At 29.1% G+C, this 15,952-nt stretch overlaps 1 protein-coding gene across 1 annotated transcript; it reads left to right on the top strand.

Moving 5' to 3' along the window:
• Positions 1 to 263: 263 nt before the first annotated feature.
• LOC114167556 (gamma-interferon-responsive lysosomal thiol protein-like) lies at positions 264 to 2,469 on the top strand. Its single transcript, XM_028052656.1, has 5 exons — positions 264 to 672; positions 1,358 to 1,423; positions 1,554 to 1,697; positions 1,801 to 1,893; positions 2,170 to 2,469. Exons 1-5 carry the CDS (start codon positions 358 to 360, stop codon positions 2,251 to 2,253), a joined length of 702 nt encoding a protein of 233 aa, XP_027908457.1. The 5' UTR covers positions 264 to 357; the 3' UTR covers positions 2,254 to 2,469.
• The last annotated feature ends 13,483 nt before the right edge of the window (positions 2,470 to 15,952 follow it).

The following is a 15,952-nucleotide window of genomic DNA, read 5'->3' as shown; positions in this document are numbered from 1 at the left end:
TTTGAGGACCTAAGCAAAGTTAACACAACAATACAAAACTAAAGGTTTTAGCTTCTACTGTTATGGTCCATTGTTTTATTGTACTTATGGGCTTCATGCCCTCTAGTTTTTACTTGTAAACAAAACCATAGATAAAGGCTTTTCTGCTACATTTTCCAAACCAAAATGGAAAGTAGAATTTGAAGTTCTCCAAACTGAAATACCAATTCTCTCTCCTCTATTTCTCTTTTCTTTTTCTTTTTCTTATACACTTACACTTATACTTATATATCAGAGACTCAGTTCCAAATCTTTCTTCATTCACAATTCACATACACCAGAGTCACAGTGGAAAGTCTTTCTACAAGTATAAACAAAATGTTTCTTTCAAAACTAGTTATCACCAATGCATTGATGCTAATCCTTTTCCTTTCCATGTATGAGTCTAAGGGTGCATCTAATTCTTCTGGCTCACTTAGTGTTGTTAATGGTGCTAACATTAATCCACCATTGGCTCATCAGAAAGTGAATGTGTCTGTGTATTATGATAGCCTTTGCCAATCTTGTGCACAATTCATTATTCGGGATCTGAAGAATGTGTTTGACAGCAATCTCATCAGCATTATGAATCTTCGGCTTGTTCCTTGGGCCAAAGCTTACATCAATAAAACCAACAGTTCCATATCATGTCAGGTTTAGTTTTATCTTTGCTTTGCTGCAATGAATATCACAGGCTTAAGTCTCAGAAATTTGAGAAAAAAATCAGTGTATTTTTGTTTCAACTTATGATGAGAAGAAAGCAAAGGTACATGCATTTAAGCATCTATGGGAATATAAAGTAAAGTATTCTTACATAAATGCTAGGACTAGGAGTTATGGTTGTCTCTGCTATATTTCGGTTGCTTTAATTTTGTTTAGTTTTTCTGATCCGTTCATGTTGCCTTTTTCATGATGTTTTCACTTATATATGGGAAGAGGAATTTAACTTTACCAATGTCTTGTAATTTTTTCTCACTCAATTATGCAGTCAATAAACTTTACTGTTGCAGTATTTCTGATATGTCAGAATCTGCAATCCATGCACTAACTGCAGAGAATACTTACACAGTGTATGATCGCAGGAAACGAGATAAAGAGAGGGAGATTTTAATACTTTATTATAGTGAAGTTAACTTTAGCAGAAAGAAAAGAAAGTAAAATTTGTGATTTAAAACAAGTATAATGATTAAAATACTCTTATGTCTTGAAATTTTTAGAATTTGAGTTGGGACTAACTTAAGCCTAAAAGATCAAACTTGTAAAATAAAAACAAAATGTTGAATCAAAATCCCTCTCATATTTCTTTATCAGTGACTCATACTTATACACTGCATGGCAGAATGGGCCAGATGAATGTGAGCTAAATTCATTGGAATCATGTGCCCTTAATCTTTGGCATAAAGTGGTAAGTATACTATTAATTTCCCTCCATAGTTAACAAGGACACAGAGGAACCAGACCTCTATGGTGTTAACCGATAATGATTTCAATAATTCTAATGGATCTGAGATATCTGCAATAATACTGTAATGCAGGACATACAATATGAATTGATCAACTGCTTTGAGTTTCTAGCAATTAAGGGAACCATTAAGAAATGGAAGGAATACTGTTTAGACCCTTTGGGTTTGCCCAAGGAACTTTTTCTGAATTGCTTCAACATGGGAAATGGAACACAGGTTTCTTCCATTACTTTTTTATGGTTAGCTAAAATTTTAATGGTTCTGAACTACTTAATAACTTGTTCTGGTGTTACATTGTGTAATTTGAATTTTTATGCAGCTTGGAAAAACATATATTGATCAAATTGCACATCTTTCCCCATCTCCTTCATTTGTACCATGGGTGGTGGTGAACAATCAACCTGTTGGAAAAGTTAGTACTTTTTTTTTGTCTCATACTGTCTGATTCACAGACATTTATGATGTTTAGATTATGGAACATGATTTTAATAATTAAATTTTGATAACTTTTTCTTCTAATATGAGGTGATTTCTTCTAAAAAGCTTTTATTTTTTCATTTTGTGAATTATTTATATTTTAAAACTATTTAAAAGATGTCACCTCAGATTATAAGAGAAAATTGTCAAAATTTGTGACCTTAGATTATTGAGAATATACTGATCAAGAGTACTGTTTGTGTGAGTTCAGGACTATGCAAATTTTGCACATTATGTTTGCAAAGCTTATAGAGGAGTTGCTGTTCCACAAGTCTGCAAATCTCCTTTGAAATGAATGCTACTGAGAATAATACAGTGTAAAAAGAAAATCAGTTATGTAATAATACAGTGTGTGATGGTTCAGAAATTGACTCTGCATAAAATGTTATATCTATAATAGTTAGTAAGGGGGGAACAGAGCTACTTCACGAACAAGATTTGCTGTAGCATGCAAAAAAAAGCAAAATTATCAGAAAATCTACATTCTCCATTATTAAACTTGCATGCTAAATGAAGTGTATTCCAGATACATTCACCCTCTATTAATCTCTCTCTTGGTCCCTTTCTCTTGAACAAAGTTAGAAGACATGTTAAAGAGGTAATTATTTATACAAGCAAGTTCTGAAGGAGTTTATATTCATATTGAAGAAACCTTAACTTATAATCATTTTGTTTAATGGATATTAAGGTCTACTTTTCATCAATATTCAAATATTTTATGATTGTAGTACAATAAACAATATATACTAACAAGTTGTTAGTTTGAGTGAAAATAAATTAATAAGGTATTGAATGAAGTCTCCTCAATGGAAAAAGGGAAATTATTCTTAGTTTGAGTAATAGTATGTTTAAACTCTTTGAATAAAATTTGAAATTGATTATGGTTGGTTAAAAAATATGATCATAAAAAAAACATTACTAAAAGTAATTTGTCCTATTCATAATTACTAAAAGTTTATTCGTAATTTTCTTAATAAAAATTAATGATAATATTAATATTTGTTTTTAGATTCATCTTCAACAATGACATTTATTAATTATTGTTTACGATTTCCTATTCATAATAGTAATATGTCTACTAAATTTTTATAAATACATTTTCCACGAATATGTTTTATGGGTTTTTTTTTTATCAGAAGATATATTACAATTATTTAATTTCATCCCACTCAAAAAGCCCTTTTGTTTTTTTAACTTATTGGAGACTTTGGTTGGTATAATGCATCTTCAACAAATAATAGTTTCAAATTAGAATATTAAATGAAAGGCTGGTGAGGGGAGAGGTAAAATAAAGTATATTATAAATTAAGGTTTTTTCTTTTACATTTTTTCTCTTACATCTATTTTTATAGTAACTTCTTTTATCTTTTTTTTCTTCCATGATATCATTTGTTCCGGTTGATCCTTGTTCTAACAACATCGAGTAAAAAAATATTAGAAAGAATAAAACAGACATTAAAATATTATAAAAAGACACTATTAAATTTTAATTCCTTAATTAATGTTAATAAGACAATAGTTACTTTTTCTTTCTCATTTCTCTTCCTTATTTTCTCTCCCTTGTTTATCTACTCTCTACAACAATCTCACCTTCCTTTGTGAAGGTGAGAGAAAATCAATATTTACACATACAATTTTCTACTTACAATAACAAAAACACTGACCATAACTTATGAGCACAAAGAATCTATACAAAGCTACAAATCATTGGAATATACAAAAGTTAGTAATCCTTGACCTTTGATTTTAATTTCCCTAAATGGATACTCTTACTAGTTGGGTTCCTTTCCATTCAAAAATCAATTGTCATTAAAAATAATATAAATAATAAAAGTAAGTCATAATAATAACGAGTCTTAAGTCTCATAATTCATAAAATGTATAATTCTAAAATAATAAATCAGAAAAATCAAATATAAATGAAAGGTAATTAATTATTATTACTTATTACCACCAAAAAAAAATCATTATCAATCAAATTTAGAGATCAAAAGTTTAGTCATTATAATGATCAATTTAGATACCAATTTATAAAATAAAAAATTATAATTGGTTTCTAAATTGGTAATGACTTGGTCAAATGTCAAGGAAAATAGTTGTTGGGCGAAATCCTTTTGAAAAATTCCATAAGTCAAGGTGGTTTGGGGTCTTTGGGCAAGGGTTGGATTCACTAGGCAAAAATGATTTTGAAAGATTCCAAAGAGGTAGGGGAGACTTGGTCATTGAGTGAATATGGCCTTGGGCGAAATTAAAGGAATTTAACTCTAGGGTCTGAATCGTTGGGTGAGGCAAGGCTTTGTTGGACGTGTATACTCCATAGTGTCTCGTTGAGTGAGGGGACAATTCTCTGATTGAGTCTAAGTTTGAAGGAATAACATGTCTCAAAGTCGAGTGAATTGTGTGGTGGCAGGGTGAGAAATCACAATTTTGAGGAAATGGATTGTTATATAGTATGAATTGAGGTTGAGGTTAATGTAGAGCCAGTGTCATTTATGTAGTAAATCTGTTGAGTGGCCTAGAGGATTGATAAGAACTAACCCTGTCATGATGAGTTAGGCGAGGTGTAGTGAATGTCATAATAATGCTATAATCAACTATGAGATCACATGACAGGTGCAATACTTAATGAGCATCTAACTCAATACATAGTTTGAGTCTAGAATATATTTATGATTATAAATATTTGAATGATTGTATTTGGTTTGCTTAAGAATATGAATTGTTAAATTTCAATAGCTTACCCTTTATTTCTCTTAATTGCGGTTTTTTTCGTGCAATGATCACATGATACATGTGAGCAGAGGATGATGTATGTAATAATGACACACAAAAAAGTATTGTGCTTTTGAGGAAATAGTTGATATATATATATATATATATATATATATATATATATATATATATATATATAATGTTTTATGTCACTTTATATAGTTTATGTAATGATTTGATTAATATCAAATCTTGGTTAAGTTGGTTATTACAATTATAATTAATATTTTTTTACTAATAATTTAAAAAAAAATTAATTAAAATGGACTATTATTTATTAATAAATAACAAATATCTTGTTTAAGTATTGTGATATTTGTACCCACCTTATTGATGAACATATAATTACATACTTACATTTGTTAGCCGTGGTTTTCCATTAAAAGTTTTACTCTTTATCATCACTTGGTCCTATTAGATAATAAACTTTTATAAATATATTTTGTCTTATCCTAAACTTAATTTAATGTTATAAAATTGATTTATTAAGTAAAATTTTGACTTATATATATATATATATATATATAATATAATATAATTTAGTAATATTTTTTTTTATTAATTTGATTTTCTGCACCTTCTTTTACGTTGATGATTCAATATTTTATATTCGTAAGAATAACAAATTATTATAAGAGACAACATAATAGGTATAATAACATTTGTTTCTATGATATTTGATATTATCTTAAAATACAAAATTTATATAATATAATATAATTTTATCTATATTTATAAGAGATTTGGAATGTTTAACCTTTATATGTAATTGGAACTTCATTTGATATCATACTAATCACTTTTGATCCTCTCCGCACTTTTCTCCTTTCCCTGTACTGTCTAAGAATTGAAATAATTGGAACTTGTAAAAAGTCAAATCTAAACTAACACAAATATTGAATGCATGAAGGTGCATTTATATATGAAAGTTGTTTTCATCCTCTTTTAAAAAAATACTTTATACTATCAACAAACGTTTATAATTTTTTCTTTTCTTTTTTCATCAAACATCTACCTTATTCTATACTTTATTTCTACTTGTAAGACCCACTTTTTCAGCCCTAATGTTTTAAGGCCTAGCCCCATCTGTTGGGTCTAAGGGCCAACCCATAGGGTGCTCCCTTAAAGGTTCCCTTTCAGCCTCTTGACTTTTCATTATGCTCTCTTTACCAAAAGCAGCCACCTTACCCCTCTCCTTTTCCCACAAACAGTGCTTTGCTAGGGTTTGAAGCTCATTCATATTCAAGTTAGCTCAACTTCATTTTTTGCTCCACATAAGTTGTTCTGCAGCTCATACTCTTTCTTCTCCAACTTGTTTTCGTGGTTCCTGTTAGGGTTCACCGTAGTAACCCCGTTTTCATTATGTGCCACTGTTCTTAGCTCTTGAGTTTGCTCCAAGAGTTGTTGGGTTCGTTGACTTAGGTGTCAAAGTCCTTGGCTAGCATTTTTTAGATAAGGGAAGCTAGGGTTTCATCTTTTATGTTATTTTTCCTGTTGTTGGGTTGTTCTGTGTTCCTAGGTATTTGTATGGTGTTGCTGATGGTGTGAAAAATGCACGGTATATGTTTTTGGTTTGAATCTGGTTTGTATGCATGAAACAGTGGCCAGAACTGATATTCTCGCCCAAGCAGGCTTGTCTCGCTTAGGCGAGAATAGTAGAAGCTAGTTCAGGTTGTTGCTCAAGCTCTTGCTCAGGCTGAGGGCTTTCGTTTGAGCGACGAATCATCTCACTCAGGCATGAGGGGCTCACCTAAGCGAGAACTCGTGGGAACCTAATGTGTTTCGCTTTAGAAGTAGCTTGGGCGAGGGAGTCTCTCTTTTGGGCGAAGCGTAGTCTCGCTTAGACGAGGGGAGCTCGCCAAAGTGAGAGCTCGCGAAACTTTCAGTGTTTTCTGATGACAATCTCGCCTAAGCGAGAGCTTGTAGTTTGAGCAAAAGGTCTCTTTTGCATGAGCGAGGGTCACGGCTTGAGTGAGACATGTGCGTGTTTTAATGCTATTTTCTTCCTTGTTTTTGAGGGTTGAGTGTATGATTGAGTGAATTTCCCCTAATTAAAGTATGAAACATGTGAGTCTATATGCATGATCTATTTGTGTGGTTTAGAATGGATGGGCTTGGTATGATTATACATATGAAACATGATGTGATGGTTGGTTATATATATTGGCATGAGATTGGTATGCAAGATAATATTATGTTGGTTGGTGAGACATGACTTTAGTATGGTCAGGACGTAATTCCATGAAGATTTTGTAGTGATGCCTCATGGTCAGGACGTAATTCCATGAATCTCTAGCTGAGATCTCATGGTGGTGCCTCATTGGTTAGGACGTAATTCCGCAATTGTTGCGTGGTGGTGCCTCATGGTCAGAACATAATTCCATGACCCTTGTTAGTGGGAGCTCATGGTGGTGCCTCATGATTAGGACGTAATTCCACGAAGGTTCGTGGTGGTGCCTCATTATATAATTTAGTAAGGATTCAAGTAAGGATTGCATCCTGATACTCTAAAGAGTTAGTTAGTCTCACGTAGAGCGTACTGACTCGAGTGGTGAGAGTAGCAGAAGGCCATAGTCTTTGGCAGGATAATGGCCTTAGATGTTTGAAGGCTAACCTTGTGAGTGGTAGGGTAAAACTCATTGGCAATTGGCTCTACAGAGTAGTAGAGGTCACCACAAGTTCAAGTATCCAGTGAATCTGATTGATTATATGTATCCGGATAACCGTGTCTTGAGTCTTAGTGTATTGCTTATCGATCATTATATGCTTGGTGGATGTATGTATGCTTGACTTTTAAATTGTATGTTCAATTGCATGCTAAAAACCTTTTTACTCTAGCTTACCCTTTATGCTTGTTTGTATGTTCTATGTGTGGTTTTCTCCCTTTACGATGATCATCAATTTATTGATGTGAGCAGGGAACTCCTCGTGATCGTCAAGGTGATGGAGATTCCGATGCGTAGTTATTCTTGGGTTGGATTCCCTGCTTCGGGTGTTCTTTATAAGGCCGAGGCCAATGTACTACCTTGTATTTTAAGTACTGTTCAAATTTTACCTTGTTTAGTCAATAGCATCATGGTGTGTTTTAGACTTTTTTTCAAGTACCTGGGATTTATGGTAAGGAGTAATATTTATACTCTATGTTATTCTTTATAATACTTTGTGTGATGTTTTATTTAATTATGTTACTATTTAAACGTGGGACGTTAGCCTACTTCTTCTAATGCATAATATTCTAGATTATGACAGAAAAAAAAAGAAGAAAAAAGTTGTGAGAGTGATCAGAAAGGAAGTTGCTATTAAGTAGATTTTGTAGGAATTTTTTATTTATTTAATACTTTCCCTGTTTCTTTTTGACTGTTTTTTATTTTTTATGTAAAAATTAAAGTCCATTAATTGTTTATCCAATAAATAAATATGAGGTTTTTATTCTCTATTTATCTTTACATAATAACAAATATGTTTATAAATTAATAAAACTTTAAATAATATCTTTAACAAAAACAATTAATATTATTTTTAATTTCAAAACATAATAAATAAATAAGTTTAGAAAAGATGATAATTGAAAAACAACTAAAAATATTAACCTAGATGATTCAAAAATATTCATTGACCACTTCGTGTCACATCACATTTAAACTATTGAGGACTTATTATCATCGTATACACCATGGAAGCATTATTCCTCCTCCATAACAATGACATATTATATTAACCTTGTTAATCAAACTCTTATCCACGTGGGAATGTAAAGAAGAAAAATGGAAAGAAAGGGTGAAAACGTGCTATAAAAAATCAACAAATTAAATAATTAAAATTGAATAGTTCTATAATTATAAAGTTACTTATATATTTATTCATATAAATCATTTCAAAAAATTATTGATTTCTTTTATCTTTTTCACTTTAGTATCAAGTGATATTTCTTTTTATTATTTTTTTAATGTTATAGAGATAATATCCTTTGAATAAATCATTATTATATACTTTAAAGTTCAATTTTTTTTAAATATTTTAAAAGGTTGAAGAAAAAATATGTATTTAAATTGTCTTTGACCTTGACTTTTAGGCGATGTGAGAATATTGAACATACCGAATAAACCTTTTAAGATTTTATGCTTTATCATCACTTATCACATTAGATAATAAAATTTTATGAATATATTTAATCTTTAGTGAATTCTAAACTTAATTTAATGTTACAAAATTGATTTATTAAGTAAAGTTTTAACATATGTATACATGATTTTCAACACCTTCTTTTACATTGATAATTAATTATTTCAAATACTTATGAAAAAATTTATAATAGACAACATATATAATAGGTACTAGAGCTTGTCAAAATGGGTAACCCGACCTGACCCGATTCGATCCATCACGGATTAATGATTTAGTGAGTCAACCCAACCCGCCTCACTTTTTAGCGAGCCAACAAAATTTGAATTCGGCCCAGTCCACCACGGGTTGACGGGTTAAACGGGTTGGCTCACGGGTTCACTTAATTAAAAAAAAGTTATTTTATTTTTATTTTTTCCAGTCAAAATTAAATTGTAATTTTAATTAAAATCTAAATAAAATTTAATACAATCAAAATACAAACCAAAATAAAAAAAATACAAATTATTTATGTATTAGATAAAAAAAACAACCTAACATGACCCAAATGTAAAGCCCAACTTAATAAAAATAAATAAAACACTTGTGTGACCCTTTTATCTGCGGGTTGGTGAGCCAACCCGGCTCACCATGGGTTCAACCCGGATGAGCCGGGTCCTAAATAAGTCGGGTCAAAAATCAACCCGTATTGAAATTTATAAAAAAAATTTAACCAACCCGACCCGAACCCGTAATGAACCTAGTTGGCTCGCGGATTCCAACCTATTTTGACAGCTCTAATAGGTACAATCAAATTTGTTACAATGATGTGTGATATTATCTTAAAATACAGAATTTATATAATATAATTTTATCTATAGTTATACAGATTTGGAATGTTTAACCTTTCTTTTCGAAACTTCATTTTGATATCATACTAGTCACTTTTGATCCTCTACTCACTTTTCTACATTCCCTACACTAATCTAAGACATTGAAATAATTGGAACTTTCTAAAGAAAGTGAAATCACTTTCTTTAGATTGAATGCATGAAGGTGCATTTTGAAAAGAAAAGAAAAAACAGTTGTTTCACATCATTTTCCAATAATATGATACTTATGAGTAGTAAAATATCATAAAAAAAATAATTTTTTGTATTTGAAAAAAAAATAGTAAAGAATAATGTCAAATATAAATGAAAGAATTTTAGATGTGAAAAACTATTATCCGTAATTTTTTGTATTTTATAATTTTTTTTTCTTTTTTCATCAAATATCTACTTTATTCTGTAATTTATTTCTTCTAATGTATATTCTAGATTATATAAATCATAGCAAAAAAAAAGTGTCAAAGTGATAAGAAAAGAAGCTGCTATTAAGTAGATTTTGTAGGAAAGTCTTTTTATTATTTAATACTTTTACTGTTTTTTATTTTTCATGTAAAGTTAAAAATGCATTAACTGTTTATCCAATCAATATTTATGAGATTTTCATTTTATATTTATCTTTACGTAATAATAAATATAAACATAAATTAGAAAAACTTTAAATAAGATTTTTAATAAAAATCATTAATATTATTTTCAATTTTAAAAGAGAATAATATATAAGTTCAGAAAATATGATAATTGAAAAACAACTAAAAATATTAACCTAGAATGATTCAAAAGTGTTCATTGACCACATCATGTGACATCACATTTAAACTTTTCATGAATTATTGTCATCGTACACACCATGGAAGCATCTTCTTCCATAACAATGACATATTGACCTTGTTAATCAAACTCTTATCCATGGAAATGTAAAGAAGAAAAATGGGAAGAAAGGGTGAAAACGAGGTAAAGAGTGTTATTTCTTTAATGAAAACTCTATTCATAGACATATCTTATTTTTTTGTCCATATTTTTATTTCTAATTTTATCTTTTAATAATTTTTTTAAAATTAAAATAATTAAATAAATAATTTTTATATTTATTTAATTCTTTTTTTAAATTAATCCTTTTAAATTAAAATAAGTACCTTTAATACAAAATTATATACAAAATAAATATATAAAATATTTATAATAAAATTTTAAATATTATTCATATTTATTTTAAAATTAAAAAAAGTGAGCACAAATGCGATTATCGCATATATTTTCACCAGTTGTTATAAAAAAAACAACTTAAATAATTAAATTAAATATTTCTATAATTATAAAGTTACTCGCACATTTATTCTAAAAAATTACGAGATATAACTCGTTTTAAAAACATATTAATTTCTTTAGAGTTTTCACTTTTTTCTCTTTATACGTGTATATGTGGCATGTAATTTAATGTGATATTTTCTTTTATTACTTTTTTTTTTCCTTAAGTTTATTGAAATAACATGATTAAAATCAATCATTATTGTCTCTTTTGAAATTTGAAGTGCTATTACGATTTTCTCATTAAAATAACATCTCAGAAGTTTAGGAATGAATGTGTAATTAAATTGTCTTCGACCTTATTTTTTAAGTGATGTGAGACTGTTCCTGCGGAAAGGGACAAAATGTTAGGGAACACAAATTATATTTTACCTTAATCATTGACTTCTCGGATGGATTTCTCTTTGACTTGGATGCGTCTTCTCTTAACGTTGGCGGTCTGGACCCTTAAGGGGTTACCTGCGGAAAGAGCTCCGACGATCAAGTCAGCAAGGGCTCTCAAAAGTCAAATATCATATTAGTGAATTAATGAAAACGTACATTTTAATTGTTGGGGTCCAGGTGTATTTATAGAGTCATTAATTGTGTCTGCCGCTTCTTATGGGCTGGGCCCCTCTTTAGTTACGTTGGGCCAATATTTGGATTTTGGATGGGCCTGGGCTAAGCCCAATTCCTGTGTCACTATGGGAAGACGATAGGAGCCTCGTTTGTAAGTCCCTAAGTTTTGGAGTTAGCGGCTCTTCATCATACACTATCCTTTATAGTAGGCAGCCTAGGCTGTTATGTGTGTTATGTTGTTCGATTGACCATCCGTCTATTTTTTTTTATAATATGACTATATGTAGGCAGTTTAAACCAGATAGTTGTTTGAGTTTGCCTAGGTATAATATAAAGACCATTGAATGTACTGAAACAAACTCTACAGTTAAAGTTTAGGAGAACATGTCTAATCTTTGAGATAACTCTTCCATTCTCCTGAGTTGAGAGCTAAGGGAATGAGGATTTCAAATCCCTTGGAAAGCAATTATTTGTATTTAGAACCTCGTTTTTGTCCCGACATATGACGTTAATGTTTCAACCTCATGTTCATTGAGATAACATGGTTATGGTCAATCACCATATCTGAGGTATTGTTCGCTTTTGAATCTGTAGTTTTGTAAGGTTTTGTTCTTAAAATGTATCTCGAAAGGTTAAAGGATGAAGATGCATTTAACTTGTCTTTGGTCTCAACTTCTAAGCGATGTGAGATTATTGAATGTATCAGAACAAACCACCTTATTAAGGTTTAAGAGAAATGAGCTTAAGTCTGTTGATATATCATCGACACAGTCAATCACCAATTTTGAGGTACTATTTGCTTTGAAGGTTGAAGTTTCGTCAGGGTTTTATTCTTTAAAAGGTGTCTTAGAAGGTGGAAGGAGAAGGTGTAAGTTATGTGAGACTATTGAATGTACTTAGGGGTGGCAAAACGGGTAAGCCCGACCCGTTTTGGCCTGGCTCGCCACCAAAAAATGGGCTGGATATTGTAACCCATTCCGTCTTAGGGTGGGTTGGCGGGCCGACGGGCTGACCCGCCTCTTTTTTTTTTTATTTTTTTAATTTTTTTTAATTTTATTTTTAATTTTGTTTTTAACTTTTTTTAACTTTTTTTTAAAATTTTTGTTTATAAATCTATTATATATATATATATATAAATTTATTTATATAATATAAAAAGGTATTATTTTTAATTTTAAACATAAAAAAAAAAACGGGTTGACAGGCTGACCCGTTTTGGCCCACTAAACTAGCGAGCTAGGCGGGTCGGGTTACAGCGGATTGGCAGGCTGAAAATTCCAACCCGGCCCACCCTTTTCTTGGCAGGCTAGTGGGCTGACTTGGCCCATTTTGACATCATTTGTATCGGGACAAACTCTGCAATCGAGATTGAAGGAAAACAAACTCAAGTTCACTGAAATTAGTCGCCAATCACTGCATTTGATATTTTGTACTTAAAAAGCATCTTAAAAGGCATACTTAAATTGCTCTTTCTCTCTACTTTTAAAGGAATATTGAAACAATGTGTTTCAACCTCAAATCCGTTGAGATAACATTGTTAGGATTAATTACCGCATTTAAGATATTTTCTACCTTGAAACTTGAAACTATGTCATGCTTTTATTCTTAAAAGATGCCTCATAAGATTGAGAGAGAAAAATGTATTTAAATTATCCTTGACCTAAACTCTGAAGTGATGTGAAACTATTAGACGTATATCAAAGCAATTTTAAACCCAAAAAAAAAAAAAATCTAATTTATTTTTTATACTTTTCCTTCAAACCACCTAGTTGTATATTATCTTCTTTCTATTTTCCCTTCAAAACAACATAGTTTATAGATATTATTGTGTGATATTAAGTTCGATTTTAATATTTTAAATTTAAATTGTGATTTTTTATATTCTTGTAATTTGAAAAAAAATGTTTGTATGATAAAAAAATATTTTAGGTTTGAAATTATTACATCTCATGATAACTAAATTATTAATCGTGTGATCATTCCTCGTCTAACTTGAGAGTATATGAACGTACATTATACGTGTCCCTTTCTCGGGTTTTATATATATATATATATATATATATATTATGCGTATTTGTTAAATTAATAAAGGCTTAAATATACATTTGGTTCCTATTTTTGTTGATTTTATTCAATTTAGTCCCTATTTTCGTATTATGTTCAATTAAGTCCTCATTTTTGTCAAATTGTGGTTAGGGATGGCAACGGGGCGGGGCGCGGACGGGTTTCGCTATCCCATACCCATCCCCACATAAAAAATTCATCCCCATCCCCATACCCAAACCCAACGGGTATCAAACTTTTTTCCCATCCCCATCCCCACCGGGTAACGGGTATAATCTCGTACTCATACCCGTACCCGTGTTCTAACTACTTCAATATTAATTTTTATAAAAGAAAAAAAATTACGGTAAAGAAAACATAATATTATGAAATATTCAATATTAGGAGGATTTTCTTCGATGCCAAATACCTTAAAATAAATTATAATTGTTTACATTTTATATTAGAATACCAAATAAAATTTCATGTGAACCAAAACATTTGTTAAATTTGCAAACTACAACATTGATGAACTTAGTTGATAAAATTAAAAAATATTTCAAAAAAATATAAAAGGAAAACAAATATTTAAATTAAAATATATTTTAAATGTTTGTTTACTTCAATTTTTTAAATTCTAATGAATATCTTTTTTATACACTAATAAAAGTTATAATATATCACTTGATCAAAATGACACAAAGAATAAATAATAAACATAATAATAAAAGGAAAACAAATATTCAAATTAAAATATATTTTAAATGTTTGTTTACTTCAATTTTTTAAATTATAATGAATCTTTTTTTTATACACTAATAAAAGTTATAATACATCACTTGATCAAAATGACACAAAGAACAAATAATAAACATAATAATAAAATTTTGACATAGATTTTGTATCTTTTTAACTTCAATATATGTTGGATAGTGACAAAAAAATATTCATAGCAATTACATTAAATTTTTATATTGTAGTAAATAAAAGTTATTTATACAATTAAAGTGGAAAAAATTACAGTATGATTAATAGTGAGTTATAAAATAACAAATAATTAGATAGAATATATCGAAATATTATTCTACATGATGAAAATAAACAATAAATAAAAATATTAAAAGACTAACAAATGTGTGTTTTAGAAATAATTTGAGAGACTATCGAAAGAAATCGCACAAAGGAAATCAAATGTATAATTAAGGTATGATAAAATGAAAAATACCTTACAGAACTAATTATTAAATTATGTTTGAAGTGGTTAAAATTAAATAGAAATATCATTAGTGACCAAAAAATTTGTCATTAAATTACATATAAATTAGTAATTAAATTGGTCACTAAATCAAGTACAGATTCGATCATTGAATCGGTCACTAATTTAGTCATTGATTCAGATAATAAATCAACTACTACCACCAATGACGAAAAATAGTGACTGATATGGGTTACTGACTAAATCAGTCACCATTTCATGTTTTTCTTGTAGTGAATTATCATATACTATTCCTAAATATCATTATATATATATATATATATATATATATATATATATATATATATATATATATAAAATTTTAACCACTTCAAACAGAATTTAAAATGAAAAAATTACATTATGATTAATAATGAGTTATAAAATAAAAAATAATTAGATAGAATATATCGAAATATTATTCTACATGATGAAAATAAAAAAAATAAATAAAAATATTAAAAAACTAACAAATGTGTGTTTTAGAAATAATTTGAGAGACTATCGAAAAAAATCACACAAAGGAAATCAAATGTATAACTAAGGTATGATAAGACGAAAAATATCTTAGAGAATTAAGAAAACTTTTCAAATATTAACATATAATTAATGGTTGAAAAATAACGAAAATTATTTTAATGAAACAAAAGAGTTCTTCAAATTAAACAAAAATTAATAATAATAATAAGTAAAGAATTTTTTTATATTATCTTAAATTGAGAGTATAAACATTCTCACGTGAAAGAAAAATTTATAATAAATAAAAATATTAAAAAATAATATAAATATTCAAATGTGAGGCATAATTTTTTTTTAATTAACATACATCATTTTAACATAATTACATAAAGGTTATGATAAGATAAAAAATATATTGGAGATGAGAATGAGTTTCATGACAAATGAAATAATTAAAAGAAATAAAAAATAGAAAAAAAAAATATATATATATAGGGGTTACTTGATTAATTGTGAATATTTTAATAATTTAAACGAGAATGGAGATATGGCGGGGACGGGTATTATGGCGGGTATATGTACATCCCCATACCCATCCCCATACCCAACTG

Source organism: Vigna unguiculata, chromosome 10, assembly GCF_004118075.2.
Source record: "Vigna unguiculata cultivar IT97K-499-35 chromosome 10, ASM411807v1, whole genome shotgun sequence".
In the NCBI taxonomy this organism is placed as follows: Eukaryota; Viridiplantae; Streptophyta; class Magnoliopsida; order Fabales; family Fabaceae; genus Vigna; species Vigna unguiculata.
This window is presented reverse-complemented; position numbering and strand designations above follow the sequence as displayed.